The following is an 18524-nucleotide window of genomic DNA, read 5'->3' on the forward strand; positions in this document are numbered from 1 at the left end:
ATTATAGTTTTACTTTATTTAAACAAACACAAGAAAACTAACACATAATAGTAGAGTTAAAATAAATAAAAACACTCTTTTAAACTTATGATTAGAAAATTAAATAGTTTTTCACAAATAAACACGATATAATCTGCAACTTTGTGATTTGTCTTTTCAATTTTATTAAAGTAATTATATTGATGTTAAAAGGTGTTTTATTTGACAACCGATCATACCCCGCGACTGAGAGAATTAAATAAATATAGTTATCAAGCATTTTACAAGATACATTACAAATATAATAATAGACATATTATACCCTCTTCCAGTCGAATAAGCAGAAAATTTTACATATTCCATGCTATTTGCTAATAGCTCAACTATATTATGCACTACAAACAGCTCTGACTAATAAATATTTATCCATAAAACCACACTATTCGAACCTATTGCTTATATCCAGTTTAATTTTACTTTCCGATTACAACTCCGCCGACATTCAAAACTATATTTTGTCTCTAATCGATAATGAATATCATAGATTATTCAGGATTTCGATCAATGATATCACGTCCATTCAATGTCAAAGTTGTTTATTTGTCTGTACTAATATTGTGGTTGTAATTATAATATAGAAGCTTTTATGGCATCCGATGGGCCAAAACTAATCTTAGTTCTCAGAAGCAAATGGCCATATTAATCTATATTAAATGCACAATGTATTTAATTGGATAAGGATTAATGTTGTATTGCTTAAAATCGTTTCGTAAATAAGCCTTTATTTCTCGTAAAAAGTAAAGGATACAAAATGGTTATTGTAGGTTATCCCTAAGAAATAGACATATACCATACCATATATTTTTGTAGACCGTTTTAAGGTGTACAATACTGTAGTATATTATTTTGATCTATCTCGTAAGGTTCAGCCATCGTTTGCAATGTAAGCGCCAAAAATGTGTTTATTTACGATATCACATTACAAACCGATAAAATATTCAACAATCTTAAATTAACTTAATTATATACTTTTAATATTGTCCAATATTTTTTATCTTATTGTGTTAAAATATTTGAGTGCATTTTATGTTTTATCAATCGGTGGAAACTTCGCTGGATAATGTGATATTTAAATTGTATTATGTTATCAGATTATATTTTATATCTGTTTGTTTCCCAAATATTAAATAAATAAATAAACACTCTTATCTTTAAAAAAAAACCGCATCTAAATCTGTTGCGTAGTTTTAAAGATATAGCATACATAGGGACAGACAGACAGCGGGTAGCGACTTTGATACTATGTAGTGATGCCTTTTTTATGTAATCAATTGATGTGCTCGCATGTTCTCTTATGAATTGGAAGGAATTTATTGAAACAACATTTATTTTTTTAATATTGTTTTATTGGTGTACATGGTTATGCATTATAATAATATTTTATCCATTGTTAATTCATTAAATTATGGCACTTAATACAATAATAATATTTTTAAACAATACATATAATGTTGGATGAATGTCGAATAAAAACATAGGATGATTTTTCGAGTTAACTTATAAATATTCGGAATTAATTTCTCAGTCGTTCGTCGAGTTTCGTAAATCTAGTAAGTTTAATCATTGTTTTTTTTTTTCTAAGAAAATAAAATCTTTAACTCAAATTTCAACTTATTGATCCCAATAATAATTAAAAATTATAAATAAAATTTACACGTAAAGAACGTAATAACTTAACCGTTTGTACCAATAGAGGACATCTCACCATTCACACTTCACAGCTTCCTAAAATGAGCGCGCAGGAATATCATTTATCAAAATTAACTTCCGACTCCCTTCCAAATACAAACAGTTGATAAAAACTTACAACTAACAAACTCCTCTAAAGTTAATACATGCGCTAATTCTCAAGCGATTAGTTTCAAGCTTCAAAGCGAACAATAATTTTTGTATCAGTTCACGGACTATACGATTAACGATTATTTTAAGGCATAGTTTAGTGATATCTAATCGGCTATTAGAGATTTCCACGAGTATATGATACAATATAATATATTTTCGAAGCGTTCCGGATGCAGTTAAGTAGACGTCACGACACCGACAGATGCAACAAGCGCACGCACACATGTAACTATTATATTTAATACATACAAAGGCCACATCACATCATTCAGTCACAAAGCGCAATAACACTAACGCGATAATGGATCTATAATACAAACATATAATGGTACTCACAATATCTATGTATGAACGTACTACAGATAACATTTTAGATCTAATTATTGTATACAATATTCTCCTATGGTACAGTCCTAACACATTTCGTTCTCCGCCATTATTAGTGACGAAGAACATCTTCGTTTGCATTGAAATTGGCATGCTCTAATACAACATCAACCTCGAGAAAGACGCCAGTAACATCATAAATTTGTTCTACGATAACATTTCTACAAAACACCAATGTGACTCGACAGCACGACGGACTACGAGAGGAACTGTTTCGTGCATTATTCAATTTTACCTTACAATTTTGACTTTTTAATTTTTAATACGAATATTCTCGTTTATATTTTACGAATATTTATTTACAAAATAATATTACAACGATAGACGAATAATGTCGTTAAAATCACGAGTATAACAAGATTACAATTAGAGTATTATAACTTATCTGTGTTCAATATAACATCCGATAAATCGTCCCCGCTTGAGCAATACAAATACCAAAAATATCATTTCTATTCGTTTCCCGGCGTAAAGCGGTGATATGATTGAGTATCACAATAATTCGGTAACTTAGCGTAAAGCGAAGTGAGTGTCAGAGGAGATTGACTTTTATAACGATACAGGTAAGGTATGCTTTCGTCCAGAACTCTGGCGCCGTGATAGTGACGTTCAGTTACAGTGCTGGGGCTCAGGAATGATTGTGGAGAGGCGCATGCGGTCAGCGGGCGAGGCCGTTACACTCCAACACCTAAGAGAACGTTCTAGAAAGTAGTACGTTATAGAAAGCCATAGGAAAGGATGTTCGGTGAAGGTCATGCGATTAGTTCCACACCCATGTTAAACTTCCTATTACCATACGGAGGAGGTTTGTAGAAGGAATCGATAGAAGTACTGACTGATAGTTTACCGCAAACCCGTGAGAGGAAGTTGACGAGGAAAGGCCACATGCTGTTAGTGACTTCACAAATTTTAACAAGTCTGCAGCAAATCTCAGACGAGTCGTTTAAAGTGTAGGATACGTTATCTAGACGAGGTTCATTTAATATAGAATCGATACACGTGTTTAGCGCTCGGCGGCGATTATTTGGTATAAATATTATGTACACGGTAGACACGATTTAAATATCAATAAAGACTAACAATATTATCATATATTATCGTTATATGTAGACATCAATTCCCATTAAATTTAACTATTTTTATTTTTTATCAGGCGTCTTTCTCTCAGTGTGTTACGATTATTAATCATATAAGTAAATTGGAGTTTGTAGCTACTACGAGATTTTGTCCTTAGAGTACAGTAAATATCTATATCACATCCCATCGCAGGAATATTTACAGCGAATGTCATATTAATTCCTAAATGCCATGATCTAAATACACCCGCAATAAATATACCCACAATTAGTGTTCCTTACAACAAAGTATATACAGTCCGAGACAAAGTCGTGCCTTAAAACGTAAGACTAGATTGTACTACAGAATTAAGAATGTGCGAAAATTTTAGTGATGTCATGTTTAGCCGTCGAACAGGGATCGCCTCGACGGGTACGTTCAGTCCGATGAAGAATTTTTTTTCTATCAAAAAATTCAAAGACTATTTATAAATAGAATTGCATATTGTCTTAAAAATTAATAGTCAACAAGATAAAATCAGCTATAAAGATTAATTTGAAATAAATTATAATAAATATAATCACAGTCGAGAAAATCCCCGCTCAAAGACATTTTCGATATATTTTTGAATGAGAATTAGATTTGGGTAACATCATAAATTATATTATAGACTATAAAAATTTCAAGCATCAAGACGACCGGGTTTACTATTCACTGTCTATTATATATACACCGCCCACCTCAACACTAACGCGTTCTTTCACAAACAACCACAACCGATTTAGTAGTTCGAATCTCAGTTCCATCCGGATCCACTATTGCACACACAACTGCCTCGAGTTCACTTTGTTCAGAAAACTACGTTTATTCATGGATTAAGCAGACTGACCGCACTTAGTGTTTGCCAACATTGGAGGACATGCGCAGGGGGCGCCAGTGCGGCTGCCAGTCGGGCTATCCCTGCCAATATCAGAAGTCCTCCAACAGGACTGCATCGCGGGGAACCAAACCCTTTTGGTCCCCTCGACAGCACAGCAGGTGCTGGTCGTCCACCTCGAGGATGAGTCGCAACCGCTCTCCCTCGTTGAACGCGAGGTGGCCTGAATCCGATGGCAATCTATGCCAGAGCGTTCTCACGTATCTGAAACATAACAAGACAAACTTCGATATCGCCGTATCTTTCAACCTTGATCTCGAAAATAGAACTATCCTGTTCTGACTGAATTATCAGACAAAATGAAGCTGATGCAATGTATGGATCTTACACGAAGTCGCGGTTCCATGGACCTCTTTATTTTTATGTATAATGAATCTCCAAAACATCTCGAGTAAACCTACATATTTTGTCGGATGAAATTATTTCTTTTGTGTATCAACCAATTCGCACCGGACCATTGTAGCGGAATAGTATAAAACCTTCTCATAGCACAGGAAGAGGCCTTCGGCCAGCAGCGGGCCAGACCCTGGCAGTTGCTACAAGATCGCCGTGCATGTACAACGAAAGAGTAAGGGGTGAAGATACTTGTGTTTCTGCTGGTGCGCGTGGTGTGCGTGTGCGCGCGCGGCGGACGAGGAGGCGGCGCGGCGCGGCGCGGGCGGCGGCGCGGCGCGCCCGTACGGCAGCGACGCCGGCCGCGGCGCGCCGCCCGCGCAGGCGCCGTCCACGCGCGACGCCCTGTCGGGATCGAGTCAGTGAGGACTACCCACGCATGGCATCGACTTTGCGACGGTTATGTCTTATAAAAACACGCTAGGTATAAGCTATTGATACCAATGAAACAAATACGCAATCGTCGTGTAAAAGGGGCGATTATAACAGAATCTTTAAGATTATTTTTTTCGGATGTTTCATAGTGTAAGGTCATACCGATTGCGTAAGAATTTATTAATAAGAAAACGACATCAAGGAATAAAATAATGAATACAAAGAACATCAAGAAATTAAAGTTTTATAATAAAATAATAATAATAAGATATGTGCTTTTTATGATATACATAGTCGTTTTTATATTGTTTAATTAGAGATACCTAGAGCGAATGTTTGTCAAATGTCTGCACCTGTTTCATTTTATTTTCGACAGTTTGAATATTAATAAAAATAATATGACAAAAAATTAAGTATTATTCCATGTAACATGTTATCGGGGTTAACTCAAGATTTCCAAAATATTATTCAGTTAAATCAGCATCACTTTTCACACTATGTAAAATATATTTTAAAATATTTTGACAACGGAAATGAACTAAATCCCTTTGGTTAGATCATGCAATCATGCTGTTAGACGTTTAGTGGAACAAACTGTTACCGTTAGTGATGTTAGGGAGCATGGAGGAAGTTACAATCTCCATGTGATAAATAATAGTACATACAGCGATTTCTTAGCACCGATAGTGTTTTTAACAGCAACGTTCGACACTCGTGTCTTTTCCGCGGGTTTCCTTGTTGACTTCTCGGGAATTACTCTGAAGCGTGCATACATATCAAGTAAAGCTTATTAAAATTGTGCTGGTGACAAGTATATAAAGCCCCATTTCCACTATTTTTAAACATATTATGTATAACAAGAACTTAGAAAATTATCAAGAAGCCTCCACCATTATTGTATGTACTTAAACTAAATGTTGTTCTAAATAAAAAGTTCTTATAAGAATCTAATCAATGAAGAATATTTTTAATAACAGAGCATCTAAATCCTTTAAAATTTGAAAGTAAGTAGTTTTATCAACTGAAATAATAATCTAATATTTGATTGATATATTTATCATTTATGTTCTACGATGTACCTGTTTGCGGTCTGCGGTGGTTTTTTATTTGCAGTATTTGTTCGGCCGGTGTTTGCGGTTCGTGGCGTCGCTGCGGTTGGAGACGAGCTCTTACGCACCGGCACAGGGATGCCTCTGGTATAAAACATTTAAAATTTTAATTAACACATTGCTTCAGATAGATACCGTTCTCATTAATAAAATATTTATATTAAAATAAGATTAAATCTAAAATAACAAATATTTAATTTATTTTAAATTCTCGGAACATAAACCTCCGCTTTTATATTTTAAATAAAACCGGTTGTATTGTTTATTCAACCCTCTTAATATTAACACTCCCAACGCTTAAAGCGAAATCTGCCTACAACAAACTGAAACGAGGTCACGTATAAAATTCATTATTCATTCTGCTTTACAAAATGAAAACAGCTGGGTTTCAACTATTCATCACCCTTTCTATTAACGAAAAAGACAATTATACCGAGTCGATTTAAATATAATTCCTGTGAAATTTGTTTATACGTGTTTTTATTTAATTAAATCAGTCATTAATGTTTTTAGAACCAAATATTACAAGCTCTTACGAATCGTAATTTTAAATGTTGGGTCAAGTTGCACGCATAGTGCAATTCAACAAATATCAATTCCACGGTATTTTATCCGCTGTATAAGATAGTGTAAACAAATGATTCCAACCGAATGTATGAGTCAACCCCCTCTTGCACCCTTCAATTCAAATAAACACTACGTCGCTTAGCAATACATTATATCTGAAATAAAAATTTTAACGAACTGGTCTTACCTGTGCGTGTTCTTAGCGGGTGATTGTACAGCGGGCGCTTGAGGACGAACCGGTGATGATACCGGTCGTGGAATTTTGGATCCTCTGGCTGTAGCTGGTGACGTTTCTCCTAAAGTACATTAAGATTATAAAGATACATTATAAAAAAATAGCAATGTAATTTGATTTCATTTAAATTCAATAAATAAAAAAATTCAAAATATTGATCAAAACATAAATCTTCAAGTTACAGGCACCGTTTTGAACAAAATGCGATCATTTGTCGAGCGACATGTTTTATAAAGAATGATTGATGTGTGTGGAAGATAAACATTTATTCAGGCCACGTTATAGATGTTTCCTGCCAATGTTTGTGACAATGTCCAAATTGTACAATTATCATCATGAATTATAGGACATATTTATCACAATATATTTTTTATACTTTAAAGTAATATGTTATATATCATTTAGTAAGACCTGGCTGTTTAAACGTTACAATTAAATTTAGATTTAGAGAAATAATTTCCAAAATTTGAATTAACGATTTCATGGGGTTGTAGATTAAACACTTGAAAAATGAGTTTGTTTAATTCGTCATCGAACATTGTAAATAAATCTACATGTTACGGATGAAATACTTATAAAATGAACGTAAACCCGGAGAGTAGGGATGTAAAAAATTATGGCACAAACCTTTTTATTTATAGAAAAGTAAGAGCTTGCCTATCAGGGCGGAACGTTTGCGAACTTTTACTGTTATTGTATGAAACCTTCAAAGCCTTTTAGGTAATTAAGAATCACTTGGCTTGTTGTACCAAATCAAACTAGCTATATAATATGTACGTTAAGATAAATTTATACCTATCAGATTGCCAATTCTATATGTACGTAAGTAATAAAAACAATTTTTTATTAGGTGTTAAATAACGGCACCAAATCCGCACGGAAGTTACCATTCTGCGTGTCGCCATATAAAGAACGCAATTCATTGTATTATATCAGAGTTTATCAGTATTCATTAAGAGTTGATACTTTGAAAGTACTTGTGGGTCATAAAACACTATAGAATATTCGAGAATCGATCTAAGAATAAATCATATAATATTTTGTCAGGATGAATAAATGTCAATAAAAAAAATACATATTTTTGATTAATATAAATCATTCGTTTTCAATATTATTTTAAATGTATTTGTACCTGATATAAGTTTATCGGATTGCAAAATACTTTGAAGAGTATATTTGTATGATTATTGATATGACAAGATTTTATCTACTATGCTCACGTACGTTTCGTATTGGGAACACGAACAAAGGAACCTTATAAACTTCGATTTGTATCAGAAAAAAACATTACTCATTTCCTATGTAATAAATATTTCGACTTATCTTGATTTTAACTAAAAAAATATAATAATATTTCAATCAGAACATTAAATTATCTATGGCATTTCATTGACACTAACACTTAGAATTGGTTTTTTTTTTTAAAAACTTTTTTTATTAGAAATTAATATTTACCAGAAGGCGTGACGGGGCTCTCGGCATTGCTCAACATCTCCCACTTGAGCTGCAAGCGGCGGAACTTCCCGCCGGAGTTGTTGCTGCCCGTCCCCGTCTGGCCGCTCGCGCTGCTGTTGGCTGAGCTTGGTCGCCAATGTTCTTCTCCACTCGTATCCAGCTGCGAACGAATGCAAATAGCACATTGTAACAAACCTCATGGCATTTCTCTTTCTGGAAAATCAAACTTGGACGAAAGAGTTTGTTCCTACACTATGCTAGTACTAATCTACTTCAGTTTTGTTTTTAGTCAAACTTGATATAAGATAATAAATTTAAAATTATCAATGTTCTTTAAGACAAATATTTGTTTATAAAGTTTGAAAAATACTGAAACTAAACTCTAGGTATTATATTGTTTTCATGCAAGCTCGGTATTATTTACGAGTGTGTTGAACATCAACACATAAACCGCAGGTTATGTGAAAAACCCTGTGGCGTGACGCCGACAGAGTTTCCTGCTCACTGGTGACTTATGTAAGTTGTGACTGGTTTACAAAAAAAACAACGAAACAAATATAACGATATAAGCAAATAATAATGTATGCAAAAAATATGCAAAATCAGAGTTAAAACATAAACACATGAAAAGCGTGAAGCATGTAATCCTGAAAACAAAGTGACCAAACAAAACAATATGCTACCAAACAAGGAACATTCAATCCAGACTCCCTCCCAGTTACCTTCATGTCATTGCCGGTCGTTTTAGTGGAGGGTTTATTGTTCTCTAGACTATCAGTGTAATCGTCACTGTCGTCGAAGACCAATCGGTCGAACGCTTGCATTAGTTTTGATCCCAGGTGAACACCTGACCATCTCCTGTTATTCTCTAAATCTATTCTGCTATTGTTAGGACAAATGTCGTAGCCTATCGTACTCGGATTGACACATGATCTCGGTCTATTCTTTTCAACTGTAGTTTTAACATTCGCTGAATCATTCAAAAGATCGGGGGTGGATGGTTCCTTGTTTTTTGGTTCTTTATGTCTCATTATGACACTAGTCTGACAGTCGTCGCTCGAAATGGCGCTGGATTGCATCGAACGCACCAACTTCAGCAGGTTTTTCTGGTTCAGTGTTAGTGGCGGAGTGTTAATCGAAGTGGGCTGTTAATTAAATACATCAAATTTGTTAAATCATGCAAGGACCATCCATCGTTAGAATGAAAATAGAAGAGCGTCCTTGAAAGTTACCGATATCGATCGCACCTTATTTGCATTTTATGGAAGCTGTGCACGAAACTATTCGCTTTAGGTATCAGTTCGCGGCGTGTCGTGTCTCGAAAGCACATGCAATAAACTATAAAATGCAAATAAAGCGATGTTTGCTCAGATTTGCGCAGATATGCAATATGATGTCAATGCACGAATGACACTTCATGTACTTACTTCGATATCGCCAGATAATTTAATGAATCAAAGAAAGAGTTTTTGTGTACACTCACCCGACTGGCAGCTCGCATGTCGCTCTCAATTTTCTTAAAGCTCCGGTGCAGTTCCCGCATCTCAAACATGAGGTCAAGGTTGAAGGGCAGTAGTTTAAGTGGTTCAAGACTGGCCAGCAAAGTGTCCAAGAGAGCTCTACAGCGCGATTCGCCCACGCACCCTGCCAGGATGAGTGAGTCGGGGTCGTAGTGTTTTGATAGAATCGACTCTCTGGTCCGCACGTACGAAACCCACGCATCTACTGACTGTGCGCTATAAAAGATCAAAACATCAGTCATAGATGATAATTAAATGTCAAAATTCTAATTCATATGCAAAAATGTACTTACTTCAATAAGCCTAAAATGAATGCATTGAATTTTACTAGTCCTTCCGTAACTGCGTCTTCACAGTTTATTCTCAAAACTAGTTCGTTAAGAGACTTTGTTATGGGCCCTGTAAAATTTTCATTAGTTATATCAATATTTATCGTAACGAAAAAACAAAATAAATTTTAATAAGAAATAAATATTGAATATATTTTATCTACCCTGTCTAGCTGTTGCTTCAACCATTTGCCAAACAGAATTGTTGACTGCCCCGAAAGATGTTTCAATGTTTTCTTTTAGGCCATCTCTAAATATGGCGTATAGTGCTGGGCACAAAGCGTTTAGAGCTATCTTCGCACAGGCTGGCGATTGTTTTGAGTCTCCCAAGAAGGCTAATTCTGCTTGGTCGGTGGCGGACGAAAAATGTTGAATCAACATTTCAACTGCATCCGTTACATTTGAGACTAAAGCTGCAATATAAAAATCACTGTTAGTAAAAAGTTTACGAAATAAAGTACAATGAAATTTACATTCAGATTATTTACCTCTTTTTTGAGACATATCAATCAGATCATATTTCTGTCTCCCTTCATTTGTTGGACTCAAAAATTCGTCGGGACTCACTTCACCTTCTTCACAAATTGGTATTTCAGCTAAGTTTTTGCCCTAGAAGCAATGTAAGCATATTTAGATACTGCAACTAAGATACCATAGCTATTTCAGTTATGAAGTAGCTAATGAAAGAAGCAAACTATAAAGAATTTATGAGTAAAAAAAAAATACTTGTGATTAAAAGGAAAAAAAAAATTGCAATAACATAACGCTGACCTAAATAAGGAAAGAAAGAAAAATACATGATTGAGTATAAAGATAAATAAAAAGAACAAAAATACTTACAGGCACTAAATGGCACTATGATGCAGATTGATATGGAAAAAATTGACGTTACCTGATAATGTCTTTGTGCTACCATTGCTGATATATTGGGAGAATTGGGTGGAGTGGTTAGAGTTGCCACTTTGAGTTCGTCTACAACTTTAGTCTGCGAAAGTTGGCCCTCAGCTTTGGCATCCGGCTTTTGTGCAAAGCTAACAGATTTCTTGCTATTGCAACTACTTGTACTTGAATCTGTAGACCTTTGATTCTCTTCCTGGGAACGTTTCATTTGAAGAAACTTCGTAACCTGACTTCTTACCTTTTGAACTTGATTTTGATCCCATTCATCCATGTTCTGGCAGCTGATGCCACTTTGCTTAAGAAATTCTTCTAATTGTTGTAAATCAGCGCTGCTTATGAGTGCGCCGGGTGGTGGAAAATCAATATATTCCATTTTCTTTGTCCTTGGTTTTGGAAGTGGCGGCGTGTGTGGTCGGTGGAACTTAATTTCGTTAGATTTTCCCGATTCTAAACTACTCTCTGTTCCAACACCTTCGTCTTGATAATATTCATTGTAATCTGCATCTTTCTCAGCGGCATCAAGAAATTGTTGAGACAGCCTTTTAGCAGCCAAATCATTATTTTTTCTATAATCGAAATTAGGTTGATTTTGTAGATAATAAGGTTCTTGTAGCGATCTTCTCTTAGTTTTTTGTTCTACCGCAGCTGTAGCACAAACAACTGGATCTTGTATGAACTCATCTAACTCGAACATACTATATCGTTTTGTGTGTGGACTAGATTTTCGAGTTTTGTCAGCAGATTTGCGTAAGATACTCTTTGGCAAAGGTGGTCGCGGGGGCGCAAATTCGCCTTGTTTCAATAATCTGTTTTGTTCCGCTATAGATAAAGAACGTTTTGGTAGAGTAGGATTTATGCGTAAGCCATCATTGTTGGCACAGCTAGCTTCGGAACTCGTGGCGCTGTCATAACGATATACAAATAATGGGTTAAAGTTTCCTGTTGGAGCGGGACTATTTTGGGCTGAAGAATCTGTTAACATCGTTGATGAGCCCCTATATCCTGATGAGGGTTGTGTAGCAGTACTCGAACTAGATGATACTGCAGTAGGATGTCCTGTTAAATTATTGCAATCACAACTGGTTGGCCGATTCTTTTGTTTCGAATGTGTATTGCAAAATTTATCACATTTAGACGTTGTCTCTTTCATATGTTGCATAAGTTCAGGCACTTCAGACAACAGCTGTCTACATTCTAGCGGTAGTAAAAAGTTTAATGAGTCCCAATCTTTTATATGACCGAGGCCTTTTTTCTTAAGCATCTCAACATCATTACATGAAAATGGTCGTTTACCTTTTCCTTGCATTCTGTTTCTTTTGCTTTCATTCGATTTAGAAGATAAATTTACTTTTACTGGGTTTAAATAAATATTTGGTTTACCATTCAAAAAGCTTATATCTGGTAGTGTGTAATTGGGATATAGTACGAAGACTGGTTTTTCACAATCTCCTTCTTTTAATTTTTCAAGAAACGAAGGCTCTATGACTTTGAATATTTCACGGTCACGTGACATTCCTGAAACCTGCAAATTTGATGTTTGCATGCATTTGTCTGATGTATCAGCTTCAAGATGGGTGGACGTGGCTTTAGTATCACAGGATTCTCGTTGTAGTACTCGATTCATTCTAGTGATTTGCGTGCCATCTGACTCAGAACAACTCGAGATACTAACACTTGTGGCTGAAGATTGAGAGGAACATGACTTTCTATTTGTTCTTAATTTCGACGGACTATTTGAAACATTAACATTAGTTCTTTTTATTTGCGGCTTATTTACTACGGCATAAAGATGAGATTCGTTTTCATTTAATTTTGATCCGTCTGTTTCTTCCTCTTCAATCAATACTTCGTCGTATACTCTATTATAAGGATTTGACGATCTAATTTCTTCATAGACCAACGAAGATGTTTCTTCGAATGCTTCAAGTGGTAGCTCAACTTGAGGTCTTTCAGAAGGAACAGTTCTTAATGTTCCAAGTTTCTGTTCGCCCATTGATTCACCGCTCTCTCCACCTGAGCTAGATGGCCAACATTCTGATCGATCAAGTTGATCCATCCCTACGATACCATCATTACTAATACTTTTTTGTTTCATAAACAATTTGACCAAGTTAAAAGATTGCTGTTTTGTTTGACTTTTATCAGAAGACGTTTGATTTTCAGTAGAAGACGTACTCATAGGCTCAGAATGTTGACTACAATGTGACCGATTTTGTGAGACATCGTATACTTTCATACAAGTTGACGTTCCAATTAGCCTTTGATTGGCTGTAAAAGAGTCGACCTAAAAAAGAAAAGGTGTTAAAGAGTTACGAAAACAAGCTCTCATTATTGGTTTAATAATTTCTCGTTATCACCTTCACGGGTACTTACCGTTGAATTGCTTAATGCTGCGGAGTTGATGGAACTGCTTAATAGTTTCCTTCTATATAAATTTGGTAAGCTTTGACTTTTGATAACTGAATTGCTCATTTCGTTTGTGGTGTCTGTCGGTTCATTTGAATCTTCATTATTGTTACCGGATGGATGCCTAAAAGAGAAAATAAGGCGATGAATATGTCATTACACAAACAGCAAGATATAATTCAATATAACACTACAGATATCCATAAATACCTCTTTAAAGGCGATTGACAGGTTTGCTTCTTAAGTTTACTCCAGGTAGTTAGACCTAAATCACTTTTAGCCATAGAAGTTGTTAACTTATTTGTTAATTTTTTACATCTTTCTAATAATTCTAAATTCCTGCGCGTTCGTTCATCACTATCTAATGCTATATTTAAGTCTTCTTTAACCAGTTTGTCTGAAAACGATTAACGAAATTAAGTCGGTGCTTATCAAAAATTACATAGGTGTATGAGTCACTATCGCTTACTTCGCAAACATCGTGTCATCGGTAAATAACGCAAGTCTAAATAGCAGTGAACACACTTGAAAATACTTTAATTACCATGTTTTTGATTGACGGCGGGTTCAGCACACTCACTGTCCTCAGAGTAAATGGTGAGACTGCCCTCAAAGGCTATGGTATAGTTATCCTTATTAGCCTGACACGTGAGGATGAGATCCTGCTCAGTTGGCAGTTCACAGTCGAGACTATCCACGCTGAAGTGAACACCATGCGCACCTTCTTTTACCGGAGAGAATAATAGTTCCGATTTACATATTGACATTGTATTGATAGAACCGACGGATTCTTCACCCTGTGTATAGAAAAGTTCCATTATAAATTAGTCGTTAATTACCTCATTATATATTTGTTTATTTGTTTCACATTAAGATGAATAAATACATTTTTATCAACGCGCATCCTCAATATCAGAGCACATCCTATTTACATATATATTTTACAATCATTGAAACGGCGTGTTGTCGGTAAAAGTTCCAGGAAGATTTCGAAACGTAAACGAGTTCGTCGGAACATAAACATTTAAACATGCAAGTATATTTTAGGCGTCGGTAAGCCGAGTGAGAGTTCAACAATTATTGCTTACCGAAAATTTCAAGTGATATTTAGCTTTTACATTTATAACAAGTAACGTTATTGAAAGTTACATATATATTTTTTAACAACTTTATATTCTTAAAAAAATAATATTATAGCTTTAAATCGTTGCTTTTGGTATATATTATTCATAAAGGGTGGCTACGTACTCGTACAAGTTGCGCCGGAGCGGGCGTTATCATCAATTTAATTCCTTTTCCTCTAACAAATGAGGTCATAATTCAAACTCATCATAACAATGATGCATTTATATTTAATTCTTGAAAACACGCTTTACCAAAAACAAATAGTTATGATAATGTGATTATTAATATTGCCCGAACAAACAAATTCGAATAAATGTAATTATAGTAATGATACGTGATTAAAGCTTAGTGCGTTTAGTATAATAAAGGATAAACAAAAGTAAAGGAAGTGTAATTGCAGAGTTATTTTTGTATCGTAACCTTTCTAGATTCGTTTAAAGCGCAAAATAGATTTGGCGGTGTCTGCAGAAAACAGGTGAACGCTTGGAAATAAGGAAGCAACATTTGTGTTGTTTTTTATATTGTAAATCTTAGTCCTACTACTTACTGAATAGTACCCATTACGGGAATCCCAATCATATTCGGTCACACCCATTATAAATTTCAAAGGGAATTGTCTAGTCACTTATAAACGTCCCCCACTGAAACACTAAATTATTCGACTACCGTCTCTACCGAGTCAAGTGTTCGTAAAATCACTTAATTAAATATCTGCTGGTAAAAAATGTTTTTCACTGTTTTTCTCACTATCTTACGCAAACACAGTTATTTATTAAGTCTTGTAAACTATCCGATTTGACCTTATTTGTAAAACAACATATTGCAATAGACTTCATTGCAAAATACGTCCGAGCACAGTACTCCCGAAAGCCCTGGGCGCTACTGGAGCACCAGGAGCAGCGGGGATATTAATTTTAATATTAGACACAATCTACGCTTCCCAAACTTTTATAAAATAAATGAATTAAACAACTGTAATCGACACCACCGTCACGCTTGGCCCCTTAACAAAGACTGACACTTAAAGTGCAAACCCGAACGTTGAATTTAGATTATACTGGATATCGCACTATTCAAAAAATTTGCATAATACACACATCAATCAACTAATGAGCGATAAATAAGCACGTCTAATTTTTTAATATACCAAGGTCGTAGATATTTGGTACAAATGTGATACAAAAATAAATTAAACTTTGACAATATCTGACTTTTGAATTGACTTCATTGGCAACGCACACATGGCTGCCGTATGTCCAAGCCGATGACACATGCAAAGATGAAATAAATATAGCACACACTTGCGTTCAGTCAGGAGGGAATGACTATGAGCTGGGGTATAGAAGTATAGTGTAGTTAAAATGATTGACGCAATTCGGTGTGAACGGTTCACACACACATTAACAACGGTCTTATTTTATCTTTACTACTCGTACATCCCGCGGGATCGACGTACTATGGGTGAACTGTATAGGAAGTCTCGTAGTGAATGCCTGCCAAGTACTTTGGACTCTCTATCTATTTGTATTATTAAAACTACTCTTGAGACGTTATTCATGCTGTAATCAGTTTAGTTTTATGAATAAATATTATCAATCGCGAAAAACTCATCAAAGCATCATTGTGCAATAAATGTTCTGTATTGTATATACGATGTACCTACTTCCTTATATATTAATATAAATAAAATACTAAATTAAATATTTGTGCCACCCGAAACAAACAATTTGCATTATTATTATTCTTTCCTAATAATAAAGTAATAATATATTTATTGATCGATGTTATATCTATAGCGAAATGCTTTATATTATTGTGTGAAAAAATATTAATGAACAAATTGAAAAGCGTCATCTATCGTAGCTAAGAGTGTAAAATAATTCTATAAGCTGGCGCTAGATGGCGTGTCATGTATGTAATTTTAATGAAAGTAATTAGAACGAGTTATAATATACGTAATGAGGTGCGGAAATTAGCATGATGAAATTCAATGAGGCGAGTCAAGTGACAGAAATAATGAACATTGAATGGTAAACCGGCGCGAACCTGGAAACTACTGCCAACACTGATAGAACTGTCGAACTGAAATTTTTCCAACAGTGAACTCGAAATACTCGCAAACATCTCGCCTTGAGGATTACTCTGCAATACACCATTATATGAAACCATATCCACCAAGAAATTAGTATAAAACTGAAAAAATAAACATAATATTATGAGAGAAAATATAGGTGAGTTAAATAAGAAAATATTAGTAAAAATAAAGTATTAGTCCAGAGGAATGGTTAAGACTATGATATTATAATTATATTTCATATTGATAAACTGCAAGTACCTGTATATATTATATTAACAAGTTTCCGCTAGCTTTTGACTACATGTATGTCTCTTACGCACGACGTAGCGGTTAACCGCTAAACTAGAGCAGCTCGATGTAGTGGCAGTGATAAAATGTTTGTTTTAAGTGTAATAATAGGTACGTATTAAATATAACGTATAAGAATAAGTACGAAAAAGACGCCATTTTTTTATTAAAATTTATTATTAGCAAAGGATACCTAGAATAGCTATACTTTTTTTACATTATAATTTATTACGTAAATAGAATAAAAAGGTCGTCATCGAAACGGTTAAAATATTTAAAAATGAAACAAAAAGTATTGTTTGAGAGTGTGAATGAAATAAAAAGTTAACATTTATATCGAAGATGTTGTCTGTGAATGATGATATTTCGTCGACTACATGATAGGTATATATAATCATACTGTACCACTTTATATACGAGAAATCCAGATCCACTATATATTCCATATACCTATATTAGGATAAATTCAACCCACTAGTCACCAATTATCATCTCCGAGATTTACAAACTAGTCACCAAAACTGTGTGAATAAAATTTAAGAAGATATTTGTGATTTTAGGCTTATTATGCCTATTGTTATATTTTAAATTTTATAGTTAGCTGTATTTTTAACTGTAATATGAATATTTTAAAATTATATGTTTCGTTTAATTAAATACAATTACTATTGTTAGAACATTTACAGTAAATCGAAATAAATAATTAATTCTTATTAACATAAATAAACTTTAAGCCTTTTCTTTGAATGAAATATGCCGTTTGCTATATGACACGTAGTTTTAGAGATATTTCAAGGTATTTGTTAAACATGGGGTAAAACGTGTTTAGATGTAAAAAGCATTCCTGACTGAAATATGTTTTTGATAATAATAATAATGTAATAATTATTTAATTGCATTATCATCAAAAATAAAAGAACATATAGATGACTAGCTGAACCTGCGACATTACCTGCGCGAAATTTATAAAACTTAACACACAAACTGTTATCCCTATTTTAGTGGTGTGGATTTAAAAAAAAATATCTATGTTCTTCCCTGGAACTCAAACTACCGCTACACCAAATTTCATTTAAATCGGTTAAGCATTTTGATCGCGAAGAGGTAACAGACAGAGTTACTTTCGCAATTATAATATTCGTATACATAGATAAAACAAAGCGAGTTCGGATTCGTTGATTACTATACCAGACATAGGAAATATACATAGTTAATTATTTATTTAATTTGAGAAAAGATTAACTAATATGGTTCTTTTTGGTAGAATCTGATTTCCGAACCGGTGGTCGTTTTTCCTGTAACATTATGATTCAAAAGTACTAAGACCCTATTTACATAGTCTTGAGATTTTTTTAAGTAACTTTCGTATTATTTGTACAATAATTTCGCTTGGTTCAAAACAATAGGAAGTGTTTTGAGATAGTATGCCAAGCTTGGTTTTTTGTGTTACATCCGTTTTATAAAGTTCAATGACATTGCAAATT

General features: G+C 34.3%; 1 protein-coding gene across 10 annotated transcripts in view; it reads right to left on the reverse strand.

The window, feature by feature from the left end:
- Nucleotides 1–1363: 1363 nt before the first annotated feature.
- The window catches only part of LOC113392986 (uncharacterized), a 60132-nt gene continuing 42971 nt past the window's right edge, over nucleotides 1364–18524 (reverse strand). For 4 of the 10 annotated variants that reach the window (XM_064216439.1, XM_064216434.1, XM_064216435.1 and 1 more), the window contains 16 exons: nucleotides 16722–16817; nucleotides 14095–14347; nucleotides 13761–13947; nucleotides 13518–13674; nucleotides 11137–13428; nucleotides 10733–10853; nucleotides 10409–10657; nucleotides 10209–10314; nucleotides 9879–10131; nucleotides 9118–9540; nucleotides 8396–8555; nucleotides 6893–7001; nucleotides 6109–6222; nucleotides 5695–5787; nucleotides 4843–4999; nucleotides 1364–4461 (listed from right to left, as the gene is read on the reverse strand). In XM_064216439.1, coding sequence (XP_064072509.1) covers nucleotides 4294–4461; nucleotides 4843–4999; nucleotides 5695–5787; nucleotides 6109–6222; nucleotides 6893–7001; nucleotides 8396–8555; nucleotides 9118–9540; nucleotides 9879–10131; nucleotides 10209–10314; nucleotides 10409–10657; nucleotides 10733–10853; nucleotides 11137–13428; nucleotides 13518–13674; nucleotides 13761–13947; nucleotides 14095–14347; nucleotides 16722–16817 — 4938 coding nt within the window. In that variant the 3' untranslated portion in view covers nucleotides 1364–4293. Of the gene's footprint in view, nucleotides 4466–4842; nucleotides 5000–5694; nucleotides 5788–6108; nucleotides 6223–6892; nucleotides 7002–8395; nucleotides 8556–9117; nucleotides 9541–9878; nucleotides 10132–10208; nucleotides 10315–10408; nucleotides 10658–10732; nucleotides 10854–11136; nucleotides 13429–13517; nucleotides 13675–13760; nucleotides 13948–14094; nucleotides 14348–15222; nucleotides 15689–16721; nucleotides 16818–18524 lie in introns of those variants that run through there. The other 6 variants (XM_026629659.2, XM_064216440.1, XM_064216442.1 and 3 more) reach the window with 6 other exon arrangements.

The sequence above is a fragment of the Vanessa tameamea genome, chromosome 12 (assembly GCF_037043105.1).
Source record: "Vanessa tameamea isolate UH-Manoa-2023 chromosome 12, ilVanTame1 primary haplotype, whole genome shotgun sequence".
NCBI classification, from domain to species: Eukaryota; Metazoa; Arthropoda; class Insecta; order Lepidoptera; family Nymphalidae; genus Vanessa; species Vanessa tameamea.